This window comes from Sorghum bicolor, chromosome 6, assembly GCF_000003195.3.
Source record: "Sorghum bicolor cultivar BTx623 chromosome 6, Sorghum_bicolor_NCBIv3, whole genome shotgun sequence".
Taxonomy (NCBI): domain Eukaryota; kingdom Viridiplantae; phylum Streptophyta; class Magnoliopsida; order Poales; family Poaceae; genus Sorghum; species Sorghum bicolor.
In genome coordinates, this window is record NC_012875.2 from 57,436,661 (window position 1) to 57,460,161 (window position 23,501).

Genomic DNA, 23,501 nt, shown 5'->3' on the forward strand with positions numbered 1-23,501 from the left:
TTGTTTTGAACCCAGAGAGTTTAAATCCCCACATCCAAGTCTGCACATTCAGTATCAGAACCATTCAAATACTCATGTGAAGGAAAAGAAACTTTTCATCATCATCATCATCGTGATCCTATTCCTATTTTACAATCGCAGGAGGCAACCGGCCAGGTTTCAGGTCTCAACCCAGGCCAGGTTGCTGCACTGCAAGCCGAGACAGGGACGGCTGAACTGAACACGGAAGCCTAGCTCTAATTGGGGCCCCAGCAGCTGAGGTACATGACGGTCCTCATCCCCTCCTCCGCCTTGTCCGCCCGCTTCTTCTCCGCCGGCGCCAGCTTCTTCTTGGCCTGCGCGAAGCTGGGAGCGTTGGCCTTGGCGGCCCGGTGGACGGACCGCAGCGCGTAGTTCCAGCGACAGAGCCCCGCCTGGTCCTTGAGCGCCTCCACGGCGCCCACGCTCATGGCCACCATCCACGACGCCTTCGCTGCAGCGGCCATCTTTGTATCTGCTTCTTGAGCTGGAGCCTAACGCGCCTTGTTTTTGCTACAGAGTGAGATCTGGTTGTTGCCTTGGTGAATTGGTGATCGGTGTAGATGCTGTGAGTGAGCGAGGTGGGGCGTGGTGGGTTATATATACCGGAGGGAGGACTGCAAACAAGCGGCCGCGGGCGCTGGTTTTCCTGGATACCGGGGGCTCTCCGCTCTCATTGCCTTGTTTCCCGGCAGGTCGCTTTCCCCGCACCGGCCCCTTGCTCGGCTCACCTATCTCGTCGTCTTGTTTATTCGCCGCAGAAACGGCCGGTCTTCAGTGTCGCGGGCAGAAACGACGAAGAGCGTGCCGCGCAACCGTTTCTGCCACAGCACACGAGCACGATGCATCTTCTCTCAAAGCAAGGCTAATAATATAGCCGGCTGCTGGGCTGTAAGGTTTTTTTACAGCTTTTTTACGGTCTACTCATATAATGGTTAGCTCATCACTATTAATATATGACTCACTTGTCTGTCTTATAAATTTTTTTGGTTTTTGTGTCTGAGCCGGCTGCAAGGCCAGTCTCAGTGGAGGTTTCACCAGGATGTTATGCACATTTATTAGAGCGCCATGTCAGCAAAACTGCACTTTTTGCATGAAACAAAGAGAAGAGAGAAGGAAGTAGTTTCACCATGGTGAAACTCCGCTGGCGTTGTTTCCCACGCGGTGAAACAGGATGAAATCTCCATTGAGGACTAAATCGTTTCACCATCTTGCATGTGATCCAATCATTTTGCAGTAATTAAATGCTTTGCCCAGCTTAGGAAATATCAAGATGGAACTCTGCGTTGTGGAGGTTGTTTCATTTTTCGTTTCATTGATGCTCTGTCAGCATATTTGTTTTGGAAACAGTGCATTGAAACGGGCCATTGAGACTGACCTAAGTTTACAGGCTGCTTTTACTCTCTCTCCTATTCTCTCTCTTCCATCTCAGCATTTAGTCAGCTTACAGCTTGCTATAATACTTGCTCTTACAGTAGTACTGAAAACTGGAGTACAATTTGGTCTACCAATTAGGAAGGAATCAAGCAAAGTAGATGTTTTTTTTTATGTTTTATATATCCTACCAAGTGGTGGCCGCCCGTGCGTTGTCAGCGAACATGAGGGAGGGAGGGAGCTGCCAGATTTAAGGTCTCACTCGAGTCGTCCAGCAGTCCAGGAATCTTCTTGCTTTCTTGATGAATTTGAGCGGCATTAAGCTAATCTGTTTCCACGCACTGAGTCACATGAGTTAGCTGCAGTTGTTACCGCGTGCTTTTGGAGCAGCAGCGAGAAGAGCCCGACACTCGTTTGGCTTATAAGCCATAGCAAAAAATATTGTTAGCTGATTTGTTATAAAAGAAAAATATTATTGAATAACTAGCCGATTGAGAGCGATTGCTGATGCCTGATGCAGTTTATGTGGAGGGAAAATGGTATTTGAACATAGATAACGCTCTGCTGTGGTCGTCTGTGAGACTGTGACTCAGCTTCTCAGCAACTAGCTACATCAACCTGACGTTCAGTACTGGGCTTCATCCATCTCGTTTGTCTTCCATCAACACTTCTCGAGAGCCAAATGCTAGTTTGGGGGTATGTCCTCTGTACTTCTTCAGCGGGTTGTTTGGGAGTAGAAAGAACTAGAAACTGTCAAACTGAAATGGAGACCGTGCTGTTACTTTGCTTCATCATAAAGATAAACGCCGCTATTTCCCTAAATAAAACGTTGGAGCTCAGACCTGAGATTAACTTAACCTCCGATCAGCATGAGTTAGACTGTATAAGCTTTTTTTTCTTATCATTATGCTCTAAAGGGTCATCAAGTGACGGGGTTCAGAACCTGAGATTATCATCTCAAATCTGCCTTGATCGATTGTTCTACCGTACCGTAGCACATCGAAGCAAGCAACGAACCACAGAAAGCTATTGTTGAGTTGTTTTGAGCGCAAAGAGAGATCGAGGAGAGCACAGTACTCCAATTACAGAAGGCAGAAGCATTCATTCATATACTCAGAATGAAGAAACAGAACTTTTCATCATCATCATCGTGGTCATATTTTTACAACCAGAGGACCGATCTGGGTTACTGAAAGCTGGAAAAGAGCTAGAGGACCTAAGCAACTATGCCCAATAACTAATTAGGGCCCCAGCAGCTGAGGTACATGACGGTCCTCATCCCCTCCTCGGCCTTGTCCGCCCGCCTCCTCTCCGCCGGCGCCAGCTTCTTCTTGGCCTGTGCGAAGCTGGGAGCGTTGGCCTTGGCGGCCTGGTGGATGGACCGCAGCGCGTAGTTCCAGCGGCAGAGCCCCGCCTGGTCCTTGAGCGCCTCCACGGCGCCCACACTCATCGCCACCATCCACGACGCCTTCGCTGCTGCCGCCATGTCCGTCCTTCTCCTGCTCCTCCTCGGTTCTTGGTGGCTACAGAGTTCGGTTGGTCAGGTGTGCTGCTCGCTGAATCGCCGATGACTCACAGTAGGATGTCAAGTTGTGTGATGCTGTGTTGTGGTGAGCTGGGAGGCGGGCCGGCGGGGCGAGTTATATAGCGGAGGGAGGCCGGCCGCGAGGGGTGGGCCGGCGGAAACAGGTGGCCGCGGACGCTGGTTTCCCTGGATACCGGGGGCTCCGATCGCACTCTCCTCCATGCTTGTCTACGTTACGCCGCAGAGGCGATCGCTTTCTCGGCACCACACCGGCCCAGTGGGTCACTTGGCTATCTTGTCTTGTTCCGTGATGGGATAACGCATCTCTGGATCACTGAATCTAGTCTGCTTGTGCTTTACAATTGTCCTTTCGGTTTTTACCATATGGCTTAGCTGATTATATTAAACTAATCCGTTTCTAATGCAATGAAGCACATGGATTTGCTGCAGATTTTTTTATTATTTATTTATTTTACCACATACTCATGGATCACTGAGAGGGACATTGCGGGATTGCTGGACGCCATAGGACATGGTTTCCAGGATACCGTGGGCTATTCCGCTATTTGCTGATGCCATTCGGGCATGTTTGGTTACGGTCCTACCAGACCACCAATCAAACACGTCCTTTATGCGTCTATATAGAAAAAAAAAACTATTTAAACACCACCGTGCTGCGGGCATGTGGCCTGTGACTGACAGCTTCTCAATGAACCGTACTTTTACGGAAGCAATCAAATTTTACCTGTCTGGCGGTGGTTCAAACATGAACAACCCCTAACTTCCCTTCTTTCTGCTTCTGTCATTTACCGACGACTCCCATGTCGTCCTCTTGCCGTGACAGGGATGATATCACCCTTTTCCCTGTCATGGACTCGTGTGTCATTTAGCAACCGCTGATTATTGCAAAGTAGAGAGTGCCACACGGAAATAGAGGCCGTGCTGTTGCTTTGCTTCACCACAAATCAAGCACAGTTTTTTCCCCCCTAAAAACTTGGACGCCATGTTCATGTCTAACTGAATTCTGTTCATTAATGTGGACTAGGTAAAGGTGTGCGAGGTTCGCACGGGTAGGCCTGAAATGAAGCTTTAAAAAACTGTGCTTGATCTATGCTGTCATTTCCTCCGCTGCTGCGGGTCATGGTCATCAAAGTGCAGTGTTCAGAATATGAGGTTATCATCTCATAGCATTTGAGTGATTGTCGCTGCTTTAATTAGCACACCGAAGCATCGAATTCGAATCCCCACGAACTCTTGTCAGCGCAGAGGATTCGTAGAAAGCACAACAACAAGCATTAGGCAACAGAAGCATCCATATACTTGGATGAACTGACAGAACTTTTCACCATCATCATTTGCTCTTCTATATTTACAGTCAGGAGGACGAATCGGCCGCCAAGCTCGCTCATCTGCTGAAACCTCAAAGCTGGAACAGAGCAAGAGGACCTAAGAGGCTAAGACCTATGACGACTAATTAGGGCCCCAGCAGCTGAGGTACATGACCGTCCTCAACCCCTCCTCCGCGGCCTTGTCCGCCCGCCTCCTCTCCGCCGGCGCCGGCGCCAGCTTCTTGGCCTGCGCGAAGCTGGGAGCGTTGGCCTTGGCGGCCTGGTGGATGGACCGCAGCGCGTAGTTCCAGCGGCAGAGCCCCGCCTGGTCCTTGAGCGCCTCCACGGCGCCCACGCTCATCGCCACCATCCACGACGCCTTCGCTGCGCCCGCCATGTCCTCCTCTTTCTTGGAGATTAGCTTGTTTGGCTTCAGAATCAGAGGATCGCTCGCTGATCGCTGTAGACTTGTACTGAGCTGTGTGCAAGAATCGTGATGCTGTGTCGTTGTTGATTTCTTGTTGATGCTAGGCGAATGGGGTGGGGTGGGTTAATATACAGGGTAAGGGCCGGAACCGGCGGGGCGAAACAGGCGGCGGCGCACGCTGGTTTTCCAGCAAACCGGGGGCTCTTCAGTGCAGACGCCGCTGTCCGCATCCGGCCATCCGCACACCTCACTCTGCCGTCCGCCGCCCTCGACACCGGCCCAGCAGCTCGCTCTTATTCGCAGCTGGCCCATACCCCGTAAACGGGCTAGTTACTGGTACATGGGCTGCTGCATGCGATCGAGCCGCTTCGGCCCCAATCGAAGGCTTCTTCCTGGAGATCCTGCTGGGCCCTCGTGGCCATAGCATATGGTTGCATCGCAGCGTTATCCGCTACCCCGATCCCGCCGCGGCCGCGTGCTTCTCTTCCTCACCCTCTCCATCCGAGCTCCAGGACGGGAGGTGAGGTGCTTCTGCTTGCTCACGTGCGGACGATCGATCCACCCTGCAGCTGCAGGTCCAGGTCCCGAGCTATGCAGCACATAACCAGCGCGTGCAAGCCGAGTCACGCCTCGTGCGCAGCAGCAGCCGCGCCCCTGCCGCCGCCGCCGCCCAGGCCATTGCTCAGACGAGCAGCAGCCGTCCCCATCCCCAGCCGTCGTGTTGCAGGTCCAGACCCTGGGCTGGAGCCAGATAATTTGATCCCTACATCGATGCTGTTATCAAGCACTGACCTGATCCTCTGATCTGACTGCATGTGCAGCTAGAGACGCAGCCTCCAGACTGGCGATCCGGAGGAGATGCCAAGAGGATGACAAGCAGCAGCAGCAGCAAGAAGAAGCGGCGACCAACGAGGAGCAGAAGAGGACCTTCCTGAGCCTGGAGGAGGCCGGGCTGGTGGAGATGTCCGGCCTCAGCACGCACGAGCGCTTCCTCTGCCGCCTCACCGTAAGTCCCACTCCCGGTCATGTCAAGCTGCAGAGTTCATCGACGAGCAAGGATCATTTACATGGCTGTGTTTTGCTGCTGTTGCGTTTGCTTTCAGATATCGTCACTGAACCTGCTGAGGGTGATATCGGAGCAGGAGGGCGTCCCGATCGAGGAGCTCAACGCTGGCCGCGTCTGCGACTGGTTCCTCAAGGACAAGCTCAAGAGGGAGCAGAACATCGGCACCGCCGTCCTGCAGTGGGACGACCCTGGCTTCTAGCTCCACTACCATCCTAAGCGCAATCTTGTTCAGATTCTGAAAAAATACTAGAGGAGCAAGCACAGCGTGGACGACCATAGTGCAACAGAGTTTAATGTGTCAATGCCATTGCAGGATGCTCATGGTTGACAAGAGTTTGATGCCACCATGTTCGCTTGTTCAGTCTTGATCATACCTGTAATCCACTTGTGTTCAGGCTAAACTTCCCCATTCGGCCATGTGTGGTTCAGGCCCTTTTGGGGTGAGCAACCAAGCTACAAAGTTCAGTATTTTTGATTATTTCGGTTTGTAGAATGGGTTCGTCAAATCGGTCTATGCAATAATGATTTCATCCCAACTCATCAGAACTTTCAACTCTATTTCGTACTTATTTGCAAAAGTTTATGTAGCGTCGGATAATTTTTCCTGTGGTGTGGGGAAAGAAATTACAGGCAAACTGACACTGACAGCCACTGGCCGAAGCTAAACCTCAAAAAACGCCTGACGCTCATTTCGGCAAACACCTGTTGCGCGTCACCTCATTGCCGACGCCCTCGCCCGATGCGCCGCTTCTGCCATGTCCCTCGCGGCCGGCGTCCGTCTGCTACTCCCCACGACCACCAACCGCTCCCGCCGCCGGAGTGGATCGATCCGTACCCTGACCTCGCGGACCCGAGCCCGTACGCCTCCGGGTCGGCGGCCCCGCCCACGCCGTCGCCGTGGCTGCCCCGCGTGATCTCCCTCGTCCTCCGCTCCCCGCCGGCCACCCTCGCCGCCGACCTCCGCGCCTTCTGCAGGACCTTCCTCCTCCGCCTCTCCCCGGCCTTCGTCGCCGCCGCGCTCCGCTCCCCGCTGCTCACCCCGCACCCGCTCCCGTCGCTCCACTTCTTCCGCTCCCTGCCCAACGGCGCCGACCTCCTCGCGCACCCGCAGCACCACCTCAGCTGCTACGTCTCGCTCCTCCACTCCTTCGCACGCTCCAGGGAGACCATCGGCCCGGACGCCGCCGGCCAGGCGCGGCAGCTCGTCGCGGAGCTGCGCGCGCACGGGGACGCCGTCCTGAGGCACCTCTCGCCGGCGTCATCGGCTTCGTTGATCCGCAGCCTCGCGGCGTTCGGCCTCTCCGAGGAGCTGCTGTGGGCGTGGCAGGCCATGCGCCTCGCCGGTGTTGAGCCGTCCAGGCTCACCTACAACTGCCTGCTGGACGGTCTTGTCAACGCTGGCCTCCTTGACACCGCCATCAACGTGTTCGACGCAATGTCCACGGAAGATCGCGTGCGTCCCGACGTGGTTTCCTACAACATTCTCATCAAGGGGTACTGCCGTGCGGGGAGGACGCAGGATGGGATGTCACGGCTTGCGGATTTGAGGGAACAGGCAGAGCTCGCGCCGGACAAGGTGACATACCTCACTCTCATGCAGCGTCATTACAGTGAGGGCACGTTTCCACAATGCATAGCACTGTTCCAAGAGATGGAAGAGAGGGGAATGGGGAAGGAAATACCTCAACATGCCTATGTGCTGGTGATCGGCGCGCTCAGCAAGGATGGGAAACCATTTGAGGCGCTGGCTGTGTTTGAGAGGATGTTGAAGCGAGGTTGCCCAGCTAATGCAGCCATGTACACTGCGCTCATTGACTCGATGGGTAAATTGGGGAGGGAGAAAGAAGCAATGGCACTCTTTGAGAGGATGAAAGCCAGTGGAATTGAGCTTGATGCGGTCACATATGGTGTGATTGTTAATTGCTTGTGCCGATTTGGCAATATGGAGGAGGCACTTTCGTGCTTCAGGAGCTGTGTAGAGAAGGGTGTTGCAGTAAATGCCATTTTCTATACAAGCCTAATTGATGGCTTTGGAAAAACTGGGATGGTTGACCAAGCAAAGGAGCTCTTCGAGGAGATGATTGCTAAAGGATTTGTGCCTGACTCGTATTGCTATAATGTTCTTATCGATGCATTAGTCAAAGCAGGACGAACAGACATCGCGTGTGCTTTCTACGAGAGAATGGAAGATGATGGTTGTGATCAAACAGTGTACACATATACCATTCTCATTGATGGTTTGTTCAAGGAACACAAGAATGAGGAGGCACTGAAGTTCTGGGACAGCATGATTGATAAGGGAATCACCCCGACAGCTGCAGCTTTCAGGGTCCTCGCCAATGGACTCTGCCTTTCTGGTAAATTCAGCCGTGCATGGAGGATACTGGATGAACTGGCTCCAATGGGTGTGATTCCTGAGACGGCTCATGAGGATATGATCAATGTGTTGTGTAAGACTGGCAGATTCAAGCAGGCCTGCAAATTGGCAGATGGCATTGTGCAGAAGGGCCGTGAGGTACCTGGGAGGGTTCGAACGATGATGATCAATGCGCTAAGGAAAGCAGGAAATACTGATCTGGCATTTAAACTGGTGCATAGTAAGATAGGCATTGGGTATGAAAGATCTGGCAGCATCAAAAGAAGAGTGAAATTTCAAAGTCTGTTTGAATGATGATCAGTGCGATAAGGAGGAAAGCAGGAGATACCGATCTGGCATGGTGCATAGTAAGGTTGGCTTTGGGTATGAAAGATCTGGCAGCATCAAAAGAAGAGTGAAATTTGAAACACTAGTTGAATGAGTTGCCGATATTCTTACTCAAAGGTTGAAGGCATGTGTCCTGTTTCACTCATGGCCTCATGGGTTGGCCACATTCCTTTAGATTTCTGCATCTCCAGCAGTAGGAGAAAACCTCAACCTAAAACTAGTTGTTAGGGAAGCTACAAACCTTTTTTCTGAGGGTTTTGAAAGGCCTCATCTCCAATCAATAGAATGATAAAATTCCATCGGCAATATCTCTTCTAACATGTGGGCTCCATTTGTCATTCAATATTTTAATTTTTCCCCGCGCGTTTATTTCTCTCTCTTCCCGCTCCGAGCGACGTATCTGCTCCGCCGCCGCCCGCCGGAGAAATTTGGACCGCATCTGCTCCGCTCACCTTCGCGAGCACTCCTCCGCCTTTCCTCCGAACGGTGCAAGTGGGGGCGCCAGGAGCTTCGGCAAGGCAACACGAGAAGCTGCAGCAAGGCGGGTGTCTTCTTCCCCGCCCCCGGTGATCTTAATAACTTCGGTTATCGGCTTCGGCGTCGGTTTTCGTAGCACACAGAACCGATATACCCGAAGTACCGAAGTACCCGAACTATGCAAAATGGAGGCAGTGAGGCACACCGCAGAGAATCACTTGCCCAACCCACAAGGGCACCAGCGCCGCATTCCCCGTCAGGCCGTCACTCCCCCGACTCCCGCACCAGCGCCGCATGGCACCCTAACCCTAGTCACCGCATCGGTCGCAGCGGCGGCGACGGCGGCGGCGGGCGAAACGACGGCGACGGCGACGGCGCGGCGCATCGGGCTCCGACGGCGGCGGGGCGACGGCGCGGGGCACCACGCAGGCTCCAACAGCGACGGCGCGCGGCCGCGCAGGCTCAGAACCACCCACGTGAAGATCTCCTTCCAGTACAATGTCGGCAGCTACAGAGGAGTCCACCAACGTATGTCTTCTACTCTTCTTCTCTTAAGTTCAGACTTCAGTTATCCTTTCTCGGTTTCTTATCTTGCACAAATAGACCAACCTATACCTGTGCTTGATCTTAAGTGCCACTGATGAAACCGATGCAAATCAGGTGAATGAAATGATAGAGGTTGACGAGGAGGGCGATCAGCAGTGCGAGGAGGATGAAGGTGAACAGCAAGAGAAACAGAAAAACAAGAAAAGGAAAGCGATTGCTCCAAGTTCAGATGTTTGGGATCACTTCACCAAGGTAAAAATTGCAAATGGGGAGGAAAGAGCCAAGTGCAAGTACTGTGGGAACTTGTGTCACTGTGATACAGAGACAAATGGAAATAGCCAACTGCAGCCTAGTCAAGGAAATTGTAGTGTTGGTACTCTATCTACTTCGGAGTTTGATCTTGATGACCTTAGAAACAGTTTTGCTGAAATGATAATTGAAGATGAGCAACCATTTGCCTTATCTGAACGTCCTGGCCTTAGAAAATTTTTGGCCATCGCATGCCCACAATTTACTTTACCCTCTAGAAGAACAGCCACTATAGCTTGTTTCAAAGTGTAAAGGTTTAAGAAATGTGCTGAATTAGCAAAGGTACAGACCAAAGCCTTTCTGACCCTAGATGTTTGCACTAGGTGGGACTCTACTTACCTAATGCTAAACACTGCACAGAAGTATGAAAATGCTTTCGAAAGGTATAGTGATGAAGACCCATACTATAAACTAGACTTAAATGACGAGAAAGATGGTCCAGGAGTTCCTGAAAAATCAGATTGGGATAATGCTAGGAAGATGGCTGAATTTCTTGAACATTTTTATGAACTTACTCTCCGTGTTTCAGTCACAAGTTGTCCAACATCAGACACTTATTTTCATGAGATTGCTGATCTGTTGCTTTTGCTGCAAGAGTGGTGTGACAGTGAGGATAGGTTATGTAGTGAAATGGGTAAGAGAATGCTAGTAAAGTACTACAAGTACTTTGGGGAGAAATATGGAGAGAGGCTGGGAGACAGAGAGAAGCGAGGAGAGAAAGATAAGGGGGATCAATTGCTGAACCTGAACTTCATTGTTTATTTCTGTGTTGCAATTGATCCAAGGTACAAGCTTTCAACTTACATAAAGATGGCTACGATGATCTTGTTTGGTGATGAGATAGGAGAAAAATTGTGGGAAACAGTGAACACTTCTTTCCGTGCTTTGTTTGAAGAGTACAGAAATATGTATGCTCCAAGTGATAATGCACCACAACGGCCCACTGAGACTCAAGAACCACCTCCAGAGAGCAGAAGGTCGTTCAAGTCCATAATTGCTGAGAAATTGAGGAAACGTGGGGGTGCAAATGCCACTACCAAATCTGAACTTGACAAGTACTTTTCAGAAGACAACGAAGAGGATACTGAAGGGTTTGACATTCTTAAGTATTGGAAGGGCAATGCTAGAAGGTTTCCAATACTGTCTCGCATGGCCCGTGATCTCTTAGCAATTCCTATCTCAACTGTACCTTCTGAATCAGCCTTCAGTACAGGTGGACGTGTTCTTGATGATTTCAGGAGCTCACTCACACCAACAATGGTTGAGCGTCTGATTTGTGCAAGTGATTGGATTCGTGGATCCAATGTTGTTAGTGTTGAAGAGAATGAAGAAGAATTGTACAAGCTTGAGGAAGGTACTTGTTAATTTAAAAGCTATCTAGTTCTTTTATGTTCTTCGTGATTCATTTCTATGTACTCATGACTAATGTTACATTTCATATTTCACTTATTGTAGAACTGGGTGCCCTCACTATTCCTAAGGAGACAACAGAGTCTTAAACAAGCCAAAAGTTTAATGTTGTTGCTGTCTGGAAGGAGTGTTGGTGCACTCATCTTTGATTTAATCAATTTGTGGCCACTGTGTTTGCTTGTAATAATTGAAGTTTGAACCACTGCTAGTCTGTAGTCTGCTACTGGCCTTTGAACTTCATGTATTTGTTGCCTTGTTGGCTTGGTTAGTATTGAAACATCAACTGCCGAAATGGTTATTGTAGTATTATTTACTGTCCTAATCAACTCTCTGTGTTCGGTGCGCACCAAACACTGAAACGAAACATAACACCGAACTTGTCGGTTTTTGGTATTTGCCAGCTTCGGCCTCTGAGTTTTCCAGCACCCAAGGTTTTCCACAACGAAAAAAACGATTGCCCTGCCCTACTCATGGATCACTTTTTCAGCACAGGCTATCGCTGTGAAGAAAAGCCCCCATGGATCACTTTTTCAGCACAGGCTATCGCTATGAAGAAAAGCCTCCCCTCTCAGAGGTTCTGTTGAATCATGTGGTAGCTTTGAGTAGTTAAGTCACACTCGCACTAGTTTTAATTTTTAAACTGATAATGTAGTTACATCTCTTAAGGCTTCCTCTGATTGCTGGAAGGACTGATCCAAGACAAGATTTATAGATAACACACTTGTACAGTAGTGGCAGATTCTAGCACCAGATTGTTCTTGGAGCAGTTTATTATCATTAGGTTGATGAATCTGAAACAATTTTTGAAGGGCCGAAAGGTGGACTACTGATTGCGGTCCGCAGGGCACTATTTTAACCCACTATTTTAACCCGGTAGCACTAACGCACGATTCACACAAGACAGACTCTCTCACTCGATGGTGTTTAATCGGAACTCTATCTTCGTCTCAAAAGAACGACCGACTCCTGTCTTCGTGAACGTTGGACGTAACTCCTGTCATCGTTGGACTGATCGCAATGGCCGAAATATTATCCTATTTACTGTTCATTTGAGAATGGCTAACAATCTTATATTCCCTCTGTTCCAAATAAGGCAAAACATAAGTATTTACTATTCAGGGAAGTGTTTATTTTTCAAAACAATTAGCATAGCGTACCTAGAAAAGTGAAAATAGGTATTTACTATTCCGGGAAAAGAGTTTATTTATCAAAACAATTAGCACTGATGACACAGATATCTCAACACTGGAGTTCTAATTGACTAATATGCTAAGGGCACACACAATGCAGACTCTTTCATAGATTATTACCTCGAACAAAGTCTTATTTTTTCTACCTTTCTTCAATAAATATGCTGCCACATCAGCAAAATACCATAAATAATATGTGATTAATTATCTTGGACTCTGTGATAGAGTCTTGCATTGTGAGTGAAATAGAGATCCGATAATAAAACAACAGCATCACAGGTTCCAAATAGCACTGATGACACAGATATCTCAACACTGGAGTTCTAATTGAAAACAGCACTATGTAAGAGATCCGATAATAAAACAACAGCATCTCAGGTTCCAACTTGTATTATATCTTGCTGTATAAAATCTGACCAAATTGTCAGGGATGACTAATCAAATAAACTGTGAGAACCACGGTGGAGCACATGTTTTTACAGACAATACAATGTCAAAGTATATTTGCTTGCCATTCTCACTGATTACAAAGATTAGGTCAGACGATTTGAGGAATGGACCAAGAAAGTACACAAATAATCACAGTACAGATCTTTTCCATCCTATTAGGAAAAGAACGCTACAATCTTTTATCTTCCGGTGAGAGAAAAGATGCTTATAGAAATTCAAATGAGCTTGGCGACTCCTCTCTGTAGATATGAGTCTGCAATATTCAGAAGCTAGTTAAGTACCACACAAAAGTGAATGTCCGCTTTAATATTTAAATTGCACAATGCAGATCAAAGAATGTCAAAACACAAAATCACTATGCTTCCATGAAACTTAAAAATGTCAAAACACAAAATTACTATGCTTCCATGAAACTTAAAAAATGGAACTAAAAGAGAAATAAATAAAACATAACAATAATGCAGCATTATTATCTCAGTCTCTGAAATCATGTCATCTTAGATGCTGTTTCTCCAAGTAGGTTCTCCCTGAAGCAGGGACTTGGATACATAGCACATCCATTTTGCAGACAGAAACATCACTGAAAGAATGATTGCTTGGATTCTGATATGACCTCAACCAAGCTTTATGGTTAAGCTCAACTTTCAGAATAAAAGGAAAGAGCACGAAGCAAAAACTGAGAAACAAATAAGGTTCTCCTGTAACGCCTCAGTTTTATCAAATGATGTCATATTATGTACCATGTTTCCTCAAGTAGGTTCTCCCTGAAACAGGGACTTGAGTCCACAGGACATCCATTTTGCAGACTAATCATCACTGGCAGTATCACAAAGTAATTTATTTTGCTGATAAAACATTCACCAGAAGAGAGGGCATAAACATCTAACCAATGGATAATCTACATGAGCAATAACATACAGCTGAAGAACCAATCTGTCATCAAAGTACATCTCACGCAGACTAATGCATGCATCAAACTATGATAATACATTAGGCCTTATTTATGAACCTCAGTTCATGCCCATGTATCTCATTTGAATGTAGGACCCCAAGTAGGTTCTCCCTGAATCAGGGCTTGGAGTTACCTACACCTCACATGTTGGGCAACTCATCATAGGTTACTGTGAAGGTGAAAATTGAACACATTTGGTTCATAATAAGCTTCAGATATAACAGTGAAAGACAAGTAAGAGCTGAACATACCAAATATTTTAACCAAAACCACAGTGCACCAAAAAAACACCTCAGAAAATGCCCATAAATTTTCATTTGAATGTAGGACTCCAAGTAGGTTCTCCCTGGCACGCAGGGACTTGGAGCTGTCTACACCTCACACATTAGGCAAATCATCATCAGCAAGAACATTGTAAGCACATTTCTCCATCTATGTTCTGCCAAATAAAATAAATATTGACAATTTCATTCAAGAACAATACCCACCAGGAAACCCAAAAAAACGGATATACAATGTTCAAATGGTATTAAAATGTTTTGTTCATAATGCTCAGTAAAGCCCGTATATCTCATTCCAATGTAGGACCCCAAGTAGGTTCTCCCTGAAAATCAGAGACTTGGAGTGATCTACATCTAATTCAAAGGGCAATTCATCATTGCCTAGTAAAAGATTTTTCATACCAAGAAAACAGACTTGTCAATACAACAAAGGAAATTGAAAGGTGATGCTAATAAACTTATCATAACAATAATCATCGAATATTAAACAAGTTGAGGACAAGCAACCACAGTTTGTTGATTTAGTGAGAGATTTTAGAAGCAATACCACAAAGAAACAGTAAGCTTCCACGTTAAACTCACCAATAATTGATATGTGCCTCCATGACTGGGCTACCTTGAGAGTCAACAATCTCAAGAAACCAAAGGTGAGGAGAGGCACATTGACATACAACGAAACAAAAAAATATATCTCTCAACGAAAATCACAGCCTAATCACAACGAACTACAAGGCGATGGCAAGCAATATATTAGTAGAGAACGTAACATCAAGAGCTTGCAAGGAAAAGCTTACCCTCCGTCAAGTGTTAGCCTTCTTATCCGGCGAACTAGAAGACTGAGAACCAGTTGCCGCCGCAGGTGCGTCGTGCGAGCAGCACCCACCGGGGCCGTGGTGGTGGTGGTGGTGATGGTGATGCTTCTTCGGCTGCGGCTGCCGGAGAGGCTTGCGCATATCGTACGCGTCCTCCCCATCGGCGTAGTACTTGGCCTCGATGTCGTGGATCTGGTACCCGAGGGTGGAGGTGTAGAGGTTGAAGGCGGCGCGGTTGGATCGGCGGACGTGGAGGGAGACGTACTCGGCACCGAAGACCTGGTCCATGGCGGCCTGCGCGGCGGACATGAGCTTGGTGGCGAGACCGAGCTTGCGGTGAGAGCGGAGGACCGCCAGGGAGGTGATGTGGCCGTGGCAGGGCTCGGAGGGGTCCTCCTCCATCTTGGCGAGCACGTAGCCCACGATGCGGCCGCCGTAGTCCTCGGCGACGAAGAGGAGCTGCGGCCACGACAGCATGTGGTAGAGGTAGTACTTCATCTGGTAGTTCTCCGGCAGGCACATCAGGTTGCACGCCTGCATCGCCAGCAGGTCGTCGATGGTCGCCTGCCGGATGCACACCATCTTGACCTCCGCCTAATGCTAACCTCTACTCTCTCCGATGCGGTGGATTCGGTGGCTCTCCGGCGATAGGTCTCGGTGATGGTGATGCCGATGACGGCGGCCGCCTGGCCTCTATTAATATAGGGAGGCTCGGAGAATTCTTGACCTAACCCTAGAGGGGAAACGGGCCGAAATAGGCCTGGTGGGCCGAATGATTTGTTGCTTACGAACTTTAGTCGTGTTGGGCCCGGCCTATAAGCAACAACTTCATGAAAGCCAGGAGCATCTCCAATCTTCCCTAAAGAACAAAAAAAAAAGTATATATAAAAACATTCGAATAGTTTGAGTGCAACAAACAACAGATCGAGACATTAGAAAGGTTGAACCGCAATTAACATGTTTCTCGAGACTGCATGTGACACGATTACAGATTTGTGCATACGAACTGAGAGCATCTCTAAAAGTTTGAAAACAAATCATCATTTGGAGAGTTATTGGAATAAAAATCATTCTTTATATCTTTTTACCTTCTAACAGTTTTTCTATATCTTATATGCACTCAAGAAAATCAATCCCACTCTTCACTTTGGCTAGCAAGAAATCTGGAATAAATGATAGCAATATTTGGAGCCAATGGATGACATCTTTCTATTTTTTTATCAATAATAAAGATATAAAGAGGGTTTTAGAGTTGCTCTGAGCGGAGAGCAAAAATTATAAAAATATGAATGCATAAAGTTACGCCTGCCCCTCTCTCGGAGTTTGCGTTGAATCATGTCGTAACTCTGAGTAGTTATTAAGAAAGCTGCCGTCACACTAATTTTAAACTGAAAATGTAGTTACACCTCTCAAGGCTTCCTCTAATTTCTGGAAGGACTCATCTAAGAGACAAGATTTACAGATAATAACACGCTTGTACACTTACTAGTGGCAAATTCTAGCACCAGTTTCTTCTTGGAGCAGTTTATTATCATTAGGTTGATGAATCTGAAACAATTTTTGCAGCGCCAAAAGGTGGACTACTACCGAAGCAGCATGTGAAGATGATGAAGAGCTATATCCATCAGCAGGGCATTATTTTAACACCCGGTAGACCAACGCACGATTCAATATCGATGGAGGAACTCGATGGGGTGTTGTCTTTGAATGTTTGATCAGAACTAGTTCTTCGTGGGACGGATGAGCCTTTTTTACGAGAAACAAATATATTAATATTATTAACAGCAAGAAGTTGCAAAGATGTTTACATCAATGGCACAGTGCATGAAGGAGCGGTGACTCTCTAATTCTAAAGTAGAGGAGGCAAAAGCCTGTCTAGCTAGGGTATCTGCTGTAGTGTTAATTTGCCTGTTGATTTTGGTGATTGTTGAAGATGTTCCTGCAGCATTGTTGGAGAAGTCCTGAGTATAAGGCTTGCTTCTCCAATCAGGAGGGTTGGAGAGGTCATCCCTGTTTAAGAAGTGCACTTGTTGCTGACAATCCGAGAGGAAGTTGCAATTGTGAATATTCATGGCCTGTATTATATTCTGCTGTATAAAATCACTAATCAAATGAACTGTGAGAACCAGCTTGGAGCACATGTTTTTACAAACACAATACCAATGTCAAGATATTGCCAAGTATATTTGCTTGCCATTCCCACTGACTACAATCTTTGATCTTCCGGGGAGAGGAAATTAAGATGCTTATAGAAAGTCCAATGGGCTTGTTGACTCCTCTCTGTAGATATGAGTCTGCAATATTCAGAAGCTAGTTAAGTACCAAATTTGAATTTCAGCTTCAATATTTAAATTGCACAATGCAGATCAAGAATGTCAAAAAACAGAATCACCTTGCTTTCATGAAACTTAAAAAAATGGAACTAAAAGAGAGAAATAAAACATAAAGAGCTGAACATAACATAGGCAAATATTTAAACCAAAACTACAGTGCACAAAAAAAAACTCCTCAGAAAACGCCCATAAATTTCATTTGAATGTAGGACTCCAACTAGGTTCTCCCTGGCAAGCAGGGACTTGGAGCTTTCTACACCTCACACATTAGGCAATTACCATAAGCAAGAAAAGTTTAAGCACATTTCTCCATCCATGTTGTGCCAAATAAAATAAACATGGACAATTTCATTCAAGAACAATACCCACCATGAAAAAAAAACACATAATGTTGTTAAATGTTTTGTTCATAAAGCTCAGTAAAGCCCGTATATCTCATTCCAATGTAGGACTCCAAGTAGGTTCTCCCTGAAATTCAGGGACTTGACTCATCTACATATAATTCAAAGGGCGATTCGTCATTACCTAGGAAAATATTTTCATATCAATATTACAGACTTGGCAAAACAACAAAGGGATTTGAAAGCTGATGCTAATCAACTCTTCATAACAATAAGTCAATAATCATCGAATATTAAATAAGCTAAGGACAAGCAACTGCAGTGCTAGTTGATTTAGTGAGAGATTTTAGAAGCAATACCACAACAAGAGATACAATTTTGATATAAAGTTTGTCTTCATCCGAATTTATATGAAAAAGTTATAAATTATTTTTTGTTTATAACTATTAACCGAGACGGACATTTTAACATAACCACCACGGTTAATGAGCTATTAACCGTGACAAACATTATAAGCAACGTATTAACCGTGGCGGTTACCTTACAATGCCCGCCACGGTTAATTATTAACCGTGGTGGGCTCTCGCCAAGAAAAAACATGTGGCTACACGAGCTCGAACCGTGGCCATCCAGCCTCTCGCGCATTGTCTTTGTCAATCCAGCTAAAAAATTTATTGTCTATGTTGCATCCACAATTCTATCTAATAGGGATAAAGATAAAAAATAATCCCTAATAAATTACTTTTTAGTTCTAAACGTTCAGGTAGTTTGGGTATGGAGAGAGTAATTAACATCCAGAGCTCGCAATGAAAAGCTTACTCTCCGTCAAGTGTGAGCCTTCTTATCCGGCAAACTAGAAGGCTGAGGAGAAGAACCAGTCGCCGCCGCAGGTGCGTCGTGGGAGCAGCACCCACCGGGGCCGCGTGGTGGTGATGGTGGTGCTTCTTCGGCTGCGGCTGCCGGAGAGGCTTGCGCATGCCGAACGCGTTCTCCCCGTCGGCGTAGTACTGGGCCTCGATGCCGTGGATCTGGTACCCGACAGTGGAGGTGTAGAGGTTGACGGCGGCGCGGTTGGATTGGCGGACGTGGAGAGAGACATACTCGGCGTCAAAGACCTGCTCCATGGCAGCCTGCGCTGCGGACATGAGCTTGGTGGCGAGCCCGAGCTTGCGGTGGGAGCGGAGGACCGCGAGGGAGGTGATGTGGCCGTGGCAGGGCTGGGAGAGGTCCTCCTCCATCTTGGCGAGCACGTAGCCGACGATGCGGGCATGCGGCCGCCGTAGTCCTCGGCGACGAAGAGGAGCTGCGGGCACGACAGCATGTGGTAGAGGTAGCAGTTCATCTGGTAGTTCTCCGGCAGGCACATCAGGTTGCACGACTGCATCGCCAGCAGGTCGTCAATGGTCGCCTGCCGGATGCACACCATCTCGACCTCTGCCTATTCTAACTTCTGCGCTCTCCGATGCGCGCGGTGGATTCGCTGGTTCTCCGGCGGGATGAAGAGGATGGTGAATTGATCAATAATCCCATGTGCTTTTTTGCTGAGAAATGTTGGATCAAGACATAGAAAGGCACCATGATGCGGACGTGGCAGAGAGACTATGCGCTGACTAAGGTGGCATTGAGCCGCCACGGTGGAGCTCGCGCATCCAACCGTGTGAGATTTTTTTTTTTCGGCTCGAGGGAAACGCTTCGGCCCATGCTGCCCTGCTAAAAGATATAGCATGCACTGTGCTTACAAAAATTCACCAAATATTTTTCGAGTTTCAAAAAAACTATAGTTGCTAAACTAAGAATCCAAATAAAATTACAAATTGAGCCTAGTTCAGTTGAGGATTCCTTGTGGTGGCATCTGTTCACCCGGATTCAAGTCATCAACTTGATACGGGTGCTTGCATTTTTTTTTGAGACTTTGTCAATCTCAAAATGTACCAACATAGTCTTTCAAAGATGCTCATAGGGTACGTTTACGTACGTGTGGACTTTTGCCAATGTTGAGATATGGCATAGTCCTTCAAAGGTGCTCATGGAGTCTTTCGGATGTGCTCATAAAGGTAGTTTTTACGTACGTGTGTTTATAGGTGTGAGTATGTATGCGTGTTGAGCGTCTACGTTTATACTTGTCTATTTTTTTTTTCAAAACAAGAATCCAAATAATTTTTTGATTTCACCATTATGTTCCTTATATTTTTTCCAAAACAAGGATTCACATGGATATATTTAGATAATCTTTTAATAACCAACATCTATCTCAATAGATAGAACATTTTTTATAAGTACAATCGATGTTCTAGGTCCAAGGTAAGATGTTTTGTTTTTGTAAAACAAATGTTCTAACTCTCTTAGAGTATCTTAGCACTACATAACCTCTATATCTTTGCACTGTCCAACAACCATCTCACGAGTATCTTGGAAAGCCATTCTCTCTCTATCCTTAAAAAATTTAGAATGGAGGATGATAATATTTAAAGATCCAATTAAAGAAACTGTTGGAGTTTTTTCTGACAAACTCTTCATTCTTACTAATACGAAAGGATATAAAAAGCCTTTTAGAGTTGTTCCAAACTCTTGAGCACATGACTTGTATGCTAACACACAAACACTAAACATTCAAAGTTGATTGCAAAAAAACAAGAGAGTTTGACACGTCTCCATGCAGCTACTACATGTGGCATGATTACAAGTTTGTACGTAACCAAGAGCATCTTCAAAAAAAAATTTAAACTAAATTTCTAAATCATCTTTTGGAGCTATGTTACATGTTTGCGCATAATAGATTTAACGTTGAATTAACAACATCTCCAAGAGTTTTTTTTAACTCACTCTCTAAACCAGAATTTGGGGAGTTACTAGAATAACATAAAAATCACTATATCTTTTCACCTTCCAATATTTTTTCTATATCTCATATAGACACTCTAGAGAGTCAACCCTACGGCGAGGAATCCAAAACAGAGGATAGCAATATTTGGAGTTGTTGGATAGTATTTTTTTTAACTAAAACCTCTATTCTATCAATAATAAAGGATATAAAAGTTTGCTTTGATTATCCATAGAGTGAAGAAAAAATATTTTCCGCCTATAGAAGAATGGCTAGAGCACTAATTGTGATCTTCTTTATATTTTCTTTTGTCTTTTTTCATTAAATTCTGTTGTTTGGGCACCTTTTTTTATTCTATTATTAATTAATATAACTAATCAGTAGAGGACTAGGACACATTTTTTTATATAAAAAAGGATATAAGCTTTTTTTTTTTGAGTTGATAGCAAAAATTATAATATAAATGCAGAAAAGTGAGACGTGTCAATTTGCTGATGAGCGCTGCCGTTTCACCACCAAAGTTTGCAGCGAACGGTCACCATAGCGTGCGTGCGTGCATATGATCGTGAGATCTCCATTTGTCCCTCAGTTCTAAAGCACAACTGCGCATAATAAAACAGAACTCGTAGCATCAGAAAAAGAGGAAAGAAAACGGAAGTACTCAGCAGCAGCACGTTAGCAACCATAGGGTCGATGTTTTAAGTCGCAACAGTGAAAATTACAGCGTTCATCACCAACCGGTACAACTAATACACGAGAATGGAGTTCTTTTTTCCCCTCACTGGGACATATTGTTCCGAGGGTGCTTTGAGAACACGGTTCTAAATAATTGACCAAGTGCAAGCTTATGCTCCGTCCGCAAGGAAAGGGTTGGCGATCTCATCAGTTCCATCGGTCGGTGAGACCAGCATGACTGCCGTGCCTCTGCACACCTGCAAGAACAAGAATGGGATGCATGATGTTCAGATCTGCAGTTATAAAGCCCATGAAACAGGAACATCCACATATACCAAAAGTAATTTATTTATCAGCGACCAGACAATTATTTAGTTTCTTACTTTTCTTCTGGTAATGCCTGAGCCTACTCGGTAATTATTATTAAAATCATTCATCGCTAACAAACTCAGTACAAGCTTGCGAGAATACAATGACACACTTCAACATCAGCATTACATGGAGCATAATCAGCTCTCCATGCGCATCACTCAGATAACATAGGAATGACTGAGTACAGAGATTAAATCAATTGGCAGAAAGGAATACTTACAATGAGGCCAAGCTGTCTGGTTTTCCCTGATAGCTTCAATGGATCATCTTGCTCTACAAAAGAAAATGACAAGATTATGGATCATTCTATTCATCACAATAAAAATAAATTTAACATCGTTGCATCTACACATGAAGCATATGACCTTCAGACATGAGGCACTTTTTTTTCTTTGAAAGACAGATATGAGGCACTATGAGCCTGTTATTTTCAAAATATATAGTCCATTCTCCATTCAGTGATTTCAGTCTTTAACACTTAGTTCAGCGTTAGTAAACAATTATTTCATCCCCACAGCCAAAATTTAATTAAACATTTAGGTTGCAAATGCTAACTGGCCAAAATAATTGAGGCAAAATGTGCTTTTTAAATTGTTTCATAAGTCTTAACCCTAGCCAAGTTCAATGAGCAAACTCCGTGTCACACAATAGAACCAAAGGAATCAGAAAATACCTCTTTCAGACTCAACTGCTTCATCTAGCACTAAGTTGAGAAGCTGGTCATATCCCTTTAGAGTTCCTGTAACTGGACGAATGAATAAGGTGGCAGGTCAGCATTACAGAACAAAAACCAGAAAAACTACAAGAAGTTCCACGGCTTTAAATCACTGAAGGAGCTTACACAAACTTCAGCAATTAGCACAAGGGACAATATGCCTAAGATGGGTACATGAATGATTCCAACATAAAAGAAAGTTGCAAGCCATGGAAGTTGTGTAAATGACTGCAGTGAACATTCCACATTGTAGAACACAAAATGTTGACAACATGTTCTTAGGCTGGTCTGAAAAGTCATGGCTGAAAGTACTGTTTGCTGATTTATTGTGAGAGAAAAACACTGTTGGCTAGCAGAAAAAGTACGGCTTATAAGACAAGCGAAAAACCTAGGATTACAACTCAAGTTAGGATTACGACCCAAGCGAAAAACCTAGGATTATATCCCTTTAGTTTTCTATAAAGACAAGCACACAAACACATACTCAGTCAGAGAGTAAAATTCACAAAACCTAGGATTACGACCCAAGTGTCACAAAACCCAGGGTTTTGGCCTGTACTACTAATCCCAAGTTTTGTGGTTCACTAATGCACCGTCAGGCAACAATAACTTATATGACTCTTGGTATAACCAAGCACTGGGATTTGTGGTGGGTTTTGTGAATTTCACTCAATAATTTATCTAAAACGACAATACATCAGCACAAGTTCGCACAAATAAGCGCAGGAACAAGGTATTTTATTTATCCCTCCGATTCATACACCAGCTGGATAGAGACCATCGTAGGGCTCCACTTAACAGTACCCAATAGCTAAACCCTGCTCAAGGAGAAGGTGCAAATTCGGAGCACCAAACTGTCCTAATAGTTACAGTTACAGGAGGAGGAATGAACGAGGAAGGGAGATGTGAAATCAACCTTGGCGGCCGCCGGTGAGCTTCACCTGGACGCCCTTGTCGACGAACTTCGCCAAGTCGAGAGCGGTCTCCTTGCGCCCAGCCTGACCATGAAACAAGCAGCACCACTCAACCTCGCATCACGCGCCACTAGAGGAATCTAAACAGGTTGAGTGTTCCGCGCACGCGGAAAAGGGGCGTCGACGCTTACCATCTCAACACGACACGAGGAGGATGCAGCCGAATCCTTCCCGCGGATCCACCTGTCTCCCCCTGAGAGCCGGAAATCGCCGGGAGAGTCGAGCGGGTTTTCGCCCTAGCAATCGATGCGGCCGCCGCAGCTCGGGAGGACGGGGAGGGGGAGGTGGAGGTGGGGAAAGCTCGCGGAGAAGAAAAGCAGCTCCGCTTCCTTTTTTTTGGGCCGTAGATTTTTTTGTTGAGCCCACTTCTGCTTTCCGCCGGACGGCAGCCAGTCCGCGCG

At 46.1% G+C, this 23,501-nt stretch overlaps 7 protein-coding genes and 1 pseudogene across 7 annotated transcripts; 2 read left to right on the forward strand and 6 right to left on the reverse strand.

The window, feature by feature from the left end:
• On the reverse strand, nt 70–600 carry LOC8074769. Its single transcript, XM_002448554.2, has one exon. The coding sequence runs from the start codon at nt 483–485 to the stop codon at nt 237–239; it is 249 nt and encodes an 82-aa protein (XP_002448599.1). The 5' UTR covers nt 486–600; the 3' UTR covers nt 70–236.
• LOC8074770 lies at nt 2,475–3,023 on the reverse strand. The gene has a single exon (XM_002448555.2). The coding sequence runs from the start codon at nt 2,876–2,878 to the stop codon at nt 2,630–2,632; it is 249 nt and encodes an 82-aa protein (XP_002448600.1). The 5' UTR covers nt 2,879–3,023; the 3' UTR covers nt 2,475–2,629.
• On the reverse strand, nt 4,194–4,846 carry LOC8074771. The gene has a single exon (XM_002448556.2). The coding sequence runs from the start codon at nt 4,640–4,642 to the stop codon at nt 4,388–4,390; it is 255 nt and encodes an 84-aa protein (XP_002448601.1). The 5' UTR covers nt 4,643–4,846; the 3' UTR covers nt 4,194–4,387.
• LOC8074772 lies at nt 5,095–6,278 on the forward strand. The gene is made up of 3 exons (XM_002447132.2): nt 5,095–5,399; nt 5,494–5,678; nt 5,776–6,278. Exons 1-3 carry the CDS (start codon nt 5,264–5,266, stop codon nt 5,935–5,937), a joined length of 483 nt encoding a protein of 160 aa, XP_002447177.1. The 5' UTR covers nt 5,095–5,263; the 3' UTR covers nt 5,938–6,278.
• LOC8068441 (pentatricopeptide repeat-containing protein At1g03560, mitochondrial) lies at nt 6,362–11,506 on the forward strand. Its single transcript, XM_002447133.2, has 3 exons — nt 6,362–9,447; nt 9,580–11,128; nt 11,230–11,506. Exon 1 carries the CDS (start codon nt 6,478–6,480, stop codon nt 8,407–8,409), a length of 1,932 nt encoding a protein of 643 aa, XP_002447178.1. The 5' UTR covers nt 6,362–6,477; the 3' UTR covers nt 8,410–9,447; nt 9,580–11,128; nt 11,230–11,506.
• Nucleotides 12,731–15,558, reverse strand: LOC8068442 (N-terminal acetyltransferase A complex catalytic subunit NAA10). Its single transcript, XM_002448557.2, has 2 exons — nt 14,852–15,558; nt 12,731–13,077 (listed from the first exon to the last, which is right to left on the reverse strand). The coding sequence occupies exon 1, from the start codon at nt 15,449–15,451 to the stop codon at nt 14,858–14,860; it is 594 nt and encodes a 197-aa protein (XP_002448602.1). The 5' UTR covers nt 15,452–15,558; the 3' UTR covers nt 12,731–13,077; nt 14,852–14,857.
• On the reverse strand, nt 16,629–19,181 carry LOC8074773 (annotated as a pseudogene).
• Nucleotides 21,012–23,440, reverse strand: LOC8077679 (sm-like protein LSM7). Its single transcript, XM_002448559.2, has 5 exons — nt 23,232–23,440; nt 23,043–23,124; nt 22,085–22,156; nt 21,632–21,684; nt 21,012–21,296 (listed from the first exon to the last, which is right to left on the reverse strand). Exons 1-5 carry the CDS (start codon nt 23,232–23,234, stop codon nt 21,210–21,212), a joined length of 297 nt encoding a protein of 98 aa, XP_002448604.1. The 5' UTR covers nt 23,235–23,440; the 3' UTR covers nt 21,012–21,209.